This window comes from Ctenopharyngodon idella, chromosome 3 (assembly GCF_019924925.1).
Source record: "Ctenopharyngodon idella isolate HZGC_01 chromosome 3, HZGC01, whole genome shotgun sequence".
NCBI lineage: Eukaryota > Metazoa > Chordata > Actinopteri > Cypriniformes > Xenocyprididae > Ctenopharyngodon > Ctenopharyngodon idella.
The window spans coordinates 28,518,314-28,530,688 of NC_067222.1; the positions used below are offsets into that span (position 1 = coordinate 28,518,314).

Consider the following 12,375-nt stretch of genomic DNA (forward strand, 5'->3'; position numbering starts at 1 on the left):
AGGTTTGATTTATGGATATAACATATGTGGTTGTGAGTGTGTTTGCGTGCGTATGGAAATACAGAAAAACAGAAGCATGTACATGGATGCAATGCTCCGCACTGCTTATATAAAGTAGGCCAACGATAAAAAATGTATGATAGTAACTAAATAATTACACACAAGTTAATGCACAGCAGGAGGGGGAACGGATGAGACACAAAGTAAGAGGTAGACAGAAAAGTCAGGGTGATTCACAACCCATTACATGAGCACAGACAGCTGTATCACGCAAACACATCGCAATGATTTTTCATACATATGTTTTATTTCAGCCATCATCGCTCCAGCCTTAGAATCATCACCTTATCATTCACATAATCATCCTCCTAACAGTTTTTTGGGAGATTTTTTTTTTTTTTGGATTTTTTTTTAAATAATTTTTTTCAATTTTGTTTTTTTTTTTTCAGCTGAAATGTTCTCTCACTCTGACTGCATTTCATTTTTATCTTGCTCTAAGTCTCAGCGTAATCTCAACATATAAAAAAGTAAACCTTTTTTAAAGAAAACTAAAAAAGCAAACGAACAAACAAACAAACAAAGAAAAATATACCCAGAAACTGTAATACCATTTCAAAGAGGATATACAATATTAACAACATTAATCATCAGTGTTTTGATGATATCGAACAGGTTGCTAGGTCAACATGTTTGTCATTAGTAGTGTTAGTATCAAGTTCATCGTCAGATTTTTGTGTTGAGCATCACTTATTAAATTATCATTGCATCAAGTTGACATCATCCATGTTAATATAAGCATGCAAACACATTTCCTCAGGATCATTCAGAATTGCACTGACATAGAGAGACAGAGGAAAGAGGGGAGACGAACAGAGATAGAGAGAAAAACATATGGGCTGGGCTGAACCGAAGAGAAAGCTATCAAAGTTTGTATTGTGTGGAAGCTGATGAGGGGGTCAGAGGTCACTCTACAGGGATTGTGCCTCCACAGTGTCTAAGATCTAAGGCAGCAGAAGAGATGGGCCTGGAGACAGGAGCTGGATAGGGCTGAAGACTGCGGGTCGATACCACATCCACGTGTATGACGGAATCAATGGCCTCTTAGAAAACAACAAGAGCTGATATACGATAACGGACTAAGGACTGAGTGCACACCGGCGAGAGCGTGTGTGTGCGTCCCGAGGCCTGGCATGTGATTAATAATAGAAACTGAGAAAATATGAGCTCAGGGGGTTTCAGTGGGAAATAATTATACTGATGTACATTTCAATAACATGAATGTTAGTGATTGGTAATGCAGTATTCCTCAACTGAGGGATGTGTGCAGTAGCATTGGCAGTGGTTGTACTGTGATATTAAAGGGATAGTACACCTATAATTGAAAATTCATCCATTATTCACTGTCATGTCTGCATGACTTTCTTTCATCTGCAAAAGATATTTTGAAGAAAGTCTCAACTGAAAGCCAGTAGGGTCCAAAAACAACTGAGACAAAAAAAGGACGTTTTTTAAAATATCTGCTTTTGTTTTCCACATGCAGGTTTGGAACGACATGAGGGCGAATAAACGATGACAGAATTGTCATTTTTGGGTGAATTATCCTTTTAATAGCGGCAGTGACCCTGGATATCAAGGGTATGTGAATTGAGTGTCTTGGTCACTATGTTTCTCACTACAGAAGCAGCGACCTGATTGAACAAATACAAGAAGGAAAAAAACATTGCATCTGAAGTCAGTCAGTGATGTGAAATTATCTCGTGGCACTAAAACGATAAAAGACGTGTCCCCCTCTTTGTCTCTGTTTGCAAGGAATGCTCAGACAGAAAAGATAGTCACATTAGCCAAAAGAGATGAAGAGAACCAGTTTGTTTGTTTTTTTTTTTTTTCCCCTTTTTCTTTTAAAGACAATGAAAAACTTCCAACATTTTATTCCTCCATAGCTGTGGCCTCCAGATTTGTCCCCTCGTACACACAGAGCACATTTACAAAAAAAAGAAAAGCACATCCAACACGAGAACACAGATCAGGCTAGGGACACGTTTCAGTGACGAGCTGGTTAGGGACACAACGGAGACGGGTCACTACCACATTCTACGGAGAACGACCGAAACGCGCGTCTAAGAAATAGACCCTGTCCCTACCAAGTGCAACAGGTCCTACATAAGAAACAGTTCCTCTAAGACACAGGACAGGAGACACTTGATTGTTCAAAACGAGATTTTCTCTGTGCAGGACACAGGACGGGGTGAAGGAAGTGGAGACGTACGCGGGGTCACGGTGACATATACCGACAGACGGGCATACACGCGCACACACAAACCGACGAGCCAACACATATCGACACAAAAAAAGCACTCCCACAAACACATAGGATACACGGGAGGAAAAAGAGGATCAATGCGTGCGTCTTTCCGAAGCGGTCCTCTTGGCAGAAGGATGATGGAGAGCACACACTTCCTCTTTTGAAATTAAAAATGTCTAAGAGAACCCAAAAAAATATCCTGGCATGGTATAAAAATAAAATACTATGGCCAGATCTTTTCCCCCTAGGATATGTTTCCAGGAAGTGCACACAAATCCAAGGTCCGTCTCAGTTAGGGTCCTCTGGCAATATTTGAAATCAACGATAGCTCCCTTTGGAAAAGTTCTCAAGGGGATTCAGTCTGCCAGTGTGTCCAGGTCAGGGAAACATATTCTCAAACCATTTCATTCCGTACGTATCTGGTAGAACAAGAAGAATGGTTGGACTCTTGTAAACAAAGGAAAAAGGAAACACTGCTTATCTCAATGAGCTCCAAGCAGAAGGTGATAAAAATGTAAAAGGCAGAGGGACACATTTCAATACTGCACAACATTATTTGGCCAACGTTTCCGTCCTTATTTCTCCTTCTCCAAATGGGAACGGTCATAAAGTAGTCCTCCTCTCCAGAGAAACAGGAAACAGTTGCAAGGATTCTGCATTGGCAGAGAAGACCACTCCGAGAACTTGCAGCTACTTGTCCGACTGAAAACACTTTGTAGAGATTTTCTAAAGCTACACACAGACACCCGTACAAACTCACGTACGCACATGCGCTCACACATACACAGAAACATTCGTGGTCCATAATCTATCAGGTCTCTCTCCTGATTTTTTTTTTTTTTTTTTTAAGTAATTAAAATCTCTTTTTTTTTTTGTAGGCTCAGTTTCAAATAACTAAATAAAGATTATCTATTTAAAGTGGGAATGTTTGTCATATTTCCCCTGAATAAATCATGAAATATTTTGATTTTAACATCATTCCTGAAGCAAAACCATCCATGCCAGTAGTTTTGTTATGATTCCATGTGTTTGTATGTCTGTTTGTGTTTTTGTGTGTGTGGATGTACCTGTGTGTGTAAGTGAGTCCGGTCTAGTCTAGGTGTTTTTCTATATATTGTGTTGGGTTTGCAGGGTTGATTTAGAGGAATAGCACTAATGCAAGCACAGTCTCTCTTCTCTGATTCTTTCTTGATGAAAAATTATTCACAGGTGAAAAGAAAGAATGTATTTCTGTTGCTAAAAAGATAATGCTGACCTGAGGATGAGAATAAAGAAAGAGAGAGAAAAAACAATGTTAAGCATAGAAACACTAACAGTAAGTTACATAAAAACAGCTCCAGTGAACAGATGGCTGCATTTATACAGTGTTTTGGATTGACAACTGCATTTACTACCAGGTGTGACTGTTAAATAGCTTAGAAAAGCATTCTGTTAGTATGAACAAATAAAAATTAGCTTTTAACAATTTTGTATATCAAAGATATTGCCTTCTTAAATACCAGAAAGTCTTATAACAATTGACATGATAAAAATGAGTAAATAATAATAAATGAATCCAATTGAGGAGCAAGTTAATGTGTCAAATCTTAATCAACCAACAGTGGCTTCAAATGCTGTTTTAATATTTCTTTTAGACAGCAGAATTTGTCTCACAAAACTAGTCTCGGGTAGCCAGACCTTAAGACTAACAGCAGAAGGTCGGTCTGAAATCTATGGTGGCTTTAATTGGTCAAGGACCGCCCAGAGTCCGTCTGATTGACATGTAAAGCAACCAATCACAGTTCGTTTTGTTCAGTGTCATGTTTAGTGGAGTGGAAAGTTGATTTCCCTACAACAATTTATACCATGAATTTCACATACTTTTGACAGACCAACATTTAGTTTATCTTGATAAGCGCTCATTTTCACAAACACAATGGCTTTCTTTTTCCATGAGGGGGTTTGGCATCAAAACAGTTTCCAGGTGGACCATTAAAGAACATGACATGCACGTCTCCTGGAAATCCTGTAGAATTCAACCAATCAGATGACGACTTTGAAACTCCTGAAGTGTTTCCCATGTTGTGTGATATATTTATCAGACGTTCAGACAATTGTCCGTGGGCGTGAAGTCTGAGGCTGAGACTATAACAAATCAAGCTCATGTGAAGCTCATATCTTCGTCTCAGGTGAGTTGTCAGAACCTCACATAACTAATTGCCCAGGGGTGCGTTTCCAAAAAGCATCGTTAGCCAACTAAGATCGCAAGTTGCATCGTTATTAACATAGTTCAACGATTTGGTGTTTCCCGAAACCAAACGAAAAAACGAACATGCGCAAACTACAGTGCAAACTTGTGTGGCTGGAATGACAGCTCTCAAGCTGTAGTTAGAAGCATAGTTTCTTGTTTTTATGACATGTGGACTTAATTAATTGTTATCTTGAGCAAAATAAGCAAGCTGGCATTAAGTGCAATGCATATCTTTTATTTCAAATATATACAAATGTCATTTACATATTTTAGTTTGTCAAGAGATTTGAAGCACCGTTTTTGAAAAGTGTGCATATGCGTACATGCTCTGATACATAAGAACGAACCTATGATTGAATCTGGAAATACAGAAAAATAACTGAGAAAAATGAGAATTAGTCCTCAGATGCTATGTCTAATTTATAGCAAAAAATCTAGCATTAATTTGATCTCAAATGGATTCATTTAAATAAGTTATTACTCCACCACCTGCATGACATCATTCGCCAACATGGCTAAACAACAGGTTTGTGATGAAACAGTCATGACTACCTAGTTGATTGTTCAACGATGCATTGGGTAGTGAAGCAGTGAGTTACGTAGTTGTACAGGAAACGCACCCCAGTGCAGTTCCGGTTCCATTTACATCACACAGATTACCCACACTTGCTCTCAAAATTCAGCTTTAAGCAGCCAATTTGGTTCTAGAATGCAGTTCTTAATAACAAAACCGTGTGAACGTAACCATATCTGGCGCTGTAAAACAGGACTGACAAATGTATCCTGCTGCTGTGTGAACATAGCCATTGATGTTTTCAGTCTGTGTTAGTTCATGAATGAAACCTGAAGTAACCCTTTGATGCATTCACCCACACAGTTCCCACATGTGAGGAAGTACCCTTCTATTTACGGTATGTGTGTTTATGTTCATGTGTGTATACTCACATCTCTACTCAGAGTGAGGGCTGTCCACCACTATGTGTGGCTTAGGGGAGGCTGTGGCACTCTTTGACACATATGTGTTTATGGATTTCTCCTGGGAGGGTAAACATCAAAGAACATACATGAATATTCAGAAGGTGATTTGGTACATATAATGCATTACAAAAGTAATTCACGATTCATACGGTGTAACCACAGTTATAATACATCACATATTCTATACTGACCAATTAAACTTAAGAAGATGATGAATATCACACATAACAAATGCAATGGAATTTTGAAGTGAGGTATTAATGCATTTAACACCATTGTATAACTGACCATTGAGTTGTCTTTATATTAACTCAAATGAGTATTTCATGTCCATTTGTTTATTTATTTTGTAAGTATCCATGCAATAGGAAAAATTATGTGCAATCAGCCACAAAATAAACCGCTTCAGGGGTTCTGATCCTGCGGTTAGGATTTAATATGCAATACATAAACACTTACACATAACTCTCATTTTATATAACTAGAAAGATAAGTATTATACTGATTAAGATTATAAGGTCTATTATAGGGCATTACAAATGCATTAACATGCATTATGAATACCATTATTATAATACATAATATATATAGGCTTCAAGGAAAGAGTTACCGGAAAGGTTATTTATTTATTTTACTTCTTTCTTTCTAGATTTCCTTTTAGTCTTATCTAGTGAAAGCAACATTTTAGTAGTTTATGCCAATACTAGTGGAAATTTGATTGCAAAATTTCAGTGTCAAACATACAAACTTTTATTTATTTTTTCAAGAAATAGAAGTACTATATTAAAGGGTTAGTTCACCCAAAAATGAAAATTCTGTCATTAATTACTCACCCTCATGTCGTTCCACACCTGTAAGACCTTCATTCATCTTCAGAACACAAATTAAGATATTTTTGATAAAATCCAATGGCTCAGTGAGGCCTGCATTGACAGCAAGATAATTAACACTTTCAGACGCCCAGAAAGCTACTAAAGACATATTTAAAACAGTTCATGTGACTACAGTGGTTCAACCTTAATGTTATGAAGCGACGAGAATACTTTTTATGTGCCAAAAAACAAAATAACGACTTTATTCAACAAAATCTAGTGATGGGCGATTTCAAAACACTGCTTCATGAAGCTTCGAAGCTTTACGAATCTTTTGTTTTAAAGTAGTGGTTCGGAGCGTGTATCAAAATGCAAAAGTCACGCTCCACCGGTGGTGAACCTTTGAAATTTCGAAACACTTATGACGTAATGAAGCCTTGTTTAATGAAATCACGTGACTTTGGCAGTTTGATACACGCTCCAAACCACTGATTCGAAACAAAAGATACGTAAAGCTTCGAAGCTTCATGAAGCAGTCTTTTGAAATCGCCCATCACTAGATATTGTTGAATAAAGTCGTTATTTTATTTTTTGGTACGCAAAACGTATTCTCGTCGCTTCATAACATTAAGGTTGATCCACTGTAGTCACATGAACTGTTTTAAATATGTTTTTATACCTTTCTGGGCATTTGAAAGTGTTAATGATCTTGCTGTCAATGTAGGCCTCACTGAGCCATCGGATTTTATCAAAAATATCTTAATTTGTGTTCTGAAGATGAACGTAGGTCTTACGGGTGTGGAACGACATGAGGGTGAGTAATTAATGACAGAATTTTCATTTTTGGGTGAACTAACCCTTTAACTAATTAAATTATAAACAAAGCCTTTACGCATTTTTCAATTAAGTAAGCATTACTTTAAGTAATTATTCACATAAACAGTCAGTAGCTGTTTACATGGACCCTAATAATCCGATTGCAATTGGACTAGTAGTACAATCGGAATGAAAAAGTCACATGTAACCCCGTCAATCGGAATGAATTAGCCAAATCTGATTACAATTTCATTCGGATTGAAAGGGGTGGTTTATTCCATAATCTGATCGAGAGGACGTGTAAACACCACAGGTAAACACTTGATCGGGTTGAAAACCGAAACTGGAGAGTACTGCGCATATGCAATGACGTAGAACGCGCAGAACAAGCTGTTCTTCCCGTTGAATAAAGTGTCATAAACGAGTGTCCTGTCATTCTGAAACTCTTTTTCCACTCATCGTCTGTGAACTGGAGCAGGATAACGTCCTATCAGTCCTTGTTTCATACTCTCATCCACAGACGACTGGTTTTGAGCTCAGGAAAAGGTGCTTTTACTGCTTGATAAATACAAGCAGCACAGCTCAATGGTTCATGTGCTCGTCGTCGCCTAATTAGAACCCGAAATAGATAAATATTAAGTCTGCTTTTTAAAACAAAGAAAGGAGAGGATGGTCAGTATGCAACAACAGTGGAAAACTCTGTCTATTCGTGCAGCGTGCTTGTGACATAAACGTGCACATCAACCCGATCGCTTTATTTAGCGTTCATGTAAACACTACATTTGGATTCATCAATCGGAGTGAATTCATACAGATTGAAGGAAAAAGTGTCCATGTAAACGTAGCTAGTGACTGAGTGGTCCGCTCTTTTTTGTGCCAATGTTTTCTGATTAATACTGTCAACATAGACAGCAGCAGCTCTATTAGACTGTATTTACACTGCAAGGTCTAATGCACACTTTCATTTTTTTTTTTGTTCCATCTGTTTACATACACTTAAAATATAACTGTTTGTGTTTACATTAATATCTCAAACAGACAGGCATTTTAACCAAAAAGTAAAAGTGCAAGCACTATACAGGACATGCACGCAAATAAAAACCTAAGTACCATTATTTTTGACAACTCTAGTTCTGTTTAAGACATGCGAATCTGCTTGAATGGTGTACACTCATAAGGACAAACAGGAATCAGGTGCAAAAATGAAGGACGTGGCGTGCATAGAGGGCACAACACACAAAGCACATTGATTGATTTTCACATGCTCACACACACACACACACACACACTCCATGCGGTCACGCTGTCTACCTCCACCAGCTGGTGCCAGTGTTCAATAGGCTTGCGGGGATTCGCCAGCATGGCTGTCCAGTGCTCCCTTCCCGGCCCATCAGCATCACTGCCCACACGGCACATCCCAATTACCTCATTATGACCGATACTGAGAGACGAAGAGAGAGAGAGAGTGGGAGGGAGGGATTGAATTAATGCAGTTAAGCTAAGAAATGAAGGAGAACCACAGCACAGTGCATCCATTACAACAAATGGACGAGAGAGAGAAAGAAAGACGGAAAAGCGACACAGGAGAACATAAGGAGCGAGAAAGCACAAAGTAATGAGATATAAAATCAGACCTAATCTGCATCATATAATTAGAAAGATACAGACAGGACCTTTGTGTCATATAGCAACCTGCCCATTAAGATACACACACACACACACACACTGAAAGAGTTTCCACATGCAGTCCTTTAATTACGCAGACACAGACAGAGAGATCACGTAATTACACAGATAAACAGAGAACAGAAGGAGAGAGAGACAGAGGTACATTCCAATTACTGAATTACCGAGATAAACAAAATGAGGCGGGAGCACAGGGAACGGATTGAATGATTTGAGTGAAAATTTGTCACAGAGGACAGATGGGCATTCGTTTATGATAGGTCTACTGATTACCTTGATAAAGAAAACGAGAGAGAGAAGATGAGAAGAGAGAGAGCTGTCATAATCACTTAATTACATGAAAAGTGAGTATGAAAAGCTTCTTGAATGAAGGTGGAATAACAACTGGGTCTAATAAGTAGAACTTAAATAAATCTTTCCTCTTGCATTTACTGTTGATCAGAGACAGGGGAGACTAAATTAATTATATTGATGCATAATGCATTACTGCAAAGCTAGTGTAAAATATAAAAATCTGTCATGTGATTGGCCTGGATTTGTGTAGAGACAATACAGTTTAACTTTTTTGAAGACCTACTTTGATGAACATAACTAACCTATTGTAGTAGTGATGATACATATTTAACAGTAATTTTTATTCCCTGCAACTGTTTATTTATTTATTTATACTGTTCAAAATTTAAGGGTCAGGAAGATTTTAGTCTCTAATTGTATGTTCACCTAGGCTGCATTATATGTTGTAAAAAAACGTACTATTTAAAATAACTGTTTTCTACTTGAATATACTTTAAAATGTGATTTAATTCTGTGATGTCAAAGCTGAATTTTCAGCATCATTACTTAGTGTCACATGATCCTTCAGAAATCATTCTGATATGATGATTTGGTGCTTAATCAGCATCTGTTATTATTATCAATGTTGCTATACTGCTTAATATTTTTGTGGAAATTATGATACATTAAGGATTCACTGATGAAAGTTCATAAGAAAAGCATTTATTTGAAATAAAAATTAAATAAACATTAATAATAAAATAAAATGTTAAAATAAACTTTTGTAACATTATAAATGTCTTTACTTTTTTTGCTGAACAAAAGCACTAATTTCTTTAGTAAAATAATTTGTTCGGATGGTTCAAACAAACAGGTTTAAATGAATGGGTCACCAATTCACTTGAGCACGAGTCCATTTTTTAAAATGAAATATTGAGTTAAAAACTGCTGTGCACTACGTTTATACTCGGTTATATTAATCATTTAGTTTTTTAGTAGAAATGTATTGGTCTAATTTAATGCAGTCACCCTAAGATCTTCATTTTAAGCCAGATAAACACAGCTCAGATAGTTATACAACTGAATTCAATTCGACCCCTTAAATAGCTTCAATGTAGCTTGTGGTGTAGATAAGTACTTTTTAAAAGGGTAGTTTGACTATAGTTTAATTACTTTAAATTTTTAGTAGTTTGTAGCTTGGTAACACTGCCAGTAAATAAAATCATGCTCAGTGAAAGTGGTGCCAGCAGCAGGGTTTATGACCTGCCTTTATTTTGATAACAATAATGCCAAAATAGTCAATCAAGCTTTCGTGAAGACTTAAAACAAAGTCTTTGTGTTGCAAAAAGCCTGAAATCAAGTGATGAGTCTCATGGAGCATCTGCATGCCAAGAACATTTCTTCATCTCAAACAAGCAATGCTGGTTTAAATGCAGAAACATTGCAAAAAAATGTTTTGCATTGATTGTTTAGCATGTCATATATATGTAAGAAATGACTATTATCCAGCAGATAGCGCTTTTGAATAGAGCGTTTAGCACAGATGGCATGCAGCAATGCTAAGAGCAATTCATCAGGCGTTATCTGTGGCTCACAGATGAGCTGCTTCATTAGGACGGGCTGGTGGTGTGCCGCGTGCCATTGGGGAGAGATGGAATCATAGAGAGCATCGACAAACACATTTGGGAAGCTCGGATATGGATTTCCTCAGCACTGAAAGAGATTCCTAAAATAGAATCTGATGCATGAATTGTATGCACCTGATTTTCACAAAGCATATTTTTCCACAAAAGCACACAAAATATGAGCATAAAAGTGGGATTAGATGACAATACACACCTAGCAGTAGGTATACTTATTCTTTGAAAAGTGAAAAACACGTAGAATAATATAAAAGCTAGAAATTAATGGCACTCTGAAGGTCTGTCATATTGAAGTGCTACAAGAAGAGCCAAACACACACACACACACACACACACAAGGTGACTTAAGCCCACCAGACAAGAATCACTGGCTGTGTTACAGAGTGCCTCACCACCAGACGTTACTTTCATTAGTATTAGGCCATCATGTATATTCATGAGGTGTCTTTATGCAAAACAGTGCAGATGTCCACCAGGAATAGTCTGACACACAGGGGCATAAGGCCCTATGTTCAGCGGAGCGCACAGACACATACAAATATGTGCAACAGGAATTCTAATTCACTAATTAAACAACAAACTATCTTATCATCAGTATCAGCCAAATGCATGAAAAGATCCTTTATTTAGTTTTCATCACTGCTAATTTCTCAAACAACGTACTGCAGTAAAAGGCACTGTGATCTAGTCTGAAAATTGTAATTAAGTTACTTAAAGGATTAGTTCGCTTCAGAATTATAATTTCCTGATAATTTACTCACCCCCATGTCATCCAAGATGTTTCTGTCTTTCTTTCTTCAGTCAAAAAGAAATCAAGGCTTTTGAGGAAAACATTCCAGGATTTTTCTCCATATATTGGACTTCAGTGGGGTTCACCAGGTGGAAGGTCCAAATTGCAGTTTCAGTGTGGCTTCAAAGGGCTCTGTGCGATCCCAGAAGAGGAATAAGGGTCTTATCTAGCAAAACGATCTGTCATTTTCTAAAAAAATTAAAAAATTATATACTTTTTAACCACAAATGCTCATCTTGCACTAGCTCTGCGATGCGCCACGCATGACGTAATTACGTGGGAAAGGTCACGCGTGATGTATGCGGAAGTACCGAGCCAATGTATACAAAGCGAACATGCAAAGACTAAGTCAAATAAAACAATGATGACAATTTCGAAGTTGGAGGAGAAAATGAGATGGAGTTTTTCGCCCTACCACGGTACTTCCACCTACGTCACGCGTGACTTTCCAACGTAATTATGTCATTCGTGGTGGATCGCAGAGCAGTGCAAGACGAGCATTTGTGGTTAAAAAGAATATAATTTTTTATAGAAATTAACCAATCGTTTTGCTAGATAAGACCCTTATTCCTTGTCTGGGATCGTGTAGAGCCCTTTGAAGCTGCACTGAAACTGCAATTTGGACCTTCCACACGGTGAACCCCAGTGAAGTCCACTATATGGAGGAAAATCCTGGAATGTTTTCCTCAAAAACCTTCATTTCTTTTTAACTAAAAAAAAGAAAGACATAAACATCTTGGATGACATGGGGGTGAGTAAATTATCAGGAAATTTTAATTCTGAAGTGAACTAATCCATTAATTCATCTAATTGATTATTGTTTAAAGGTCCACTATGTAACTTTT

The 12,375-nt window shown here is 37.5% G+C and overlaps 1 protein-coding gene across 2 annotated transcripts in view; it reads right to left on the reverse strand.

Moving 5' to 3' along the window:
• Window positions 1-285: 285 nt before the first annotated feature.
• syt3 (synaptotagmin III) overlaps window positions 286-12,375 on the reverse strand; it is a 46,230-nt gene continuing 34,140 nt past the window's right edge. For both annotated transcript variants that reach the window (XM_051887652.1, XM_051887653.1), the window contains 3 exons: window positions 8,450-8,579; window positions 5,478-5,568; window positions 286-3,557 (listed from right to left, as the gene is read on the reverse strand). In XM_051887652.1, coding sequence (XP_051743612.1) covers window positions 5,482-5,568; window positions 8,450-8,579 — 217 coding nt within the window. In that variant the 3' untranslated portion in view covers window positions 286-3,557; window positions 5,478-5,481. The remainder of the gene's footprint in view (window positions 3,558-5,477; window positions 5,569-8,449; window positions 8,580-12,375) is intronic.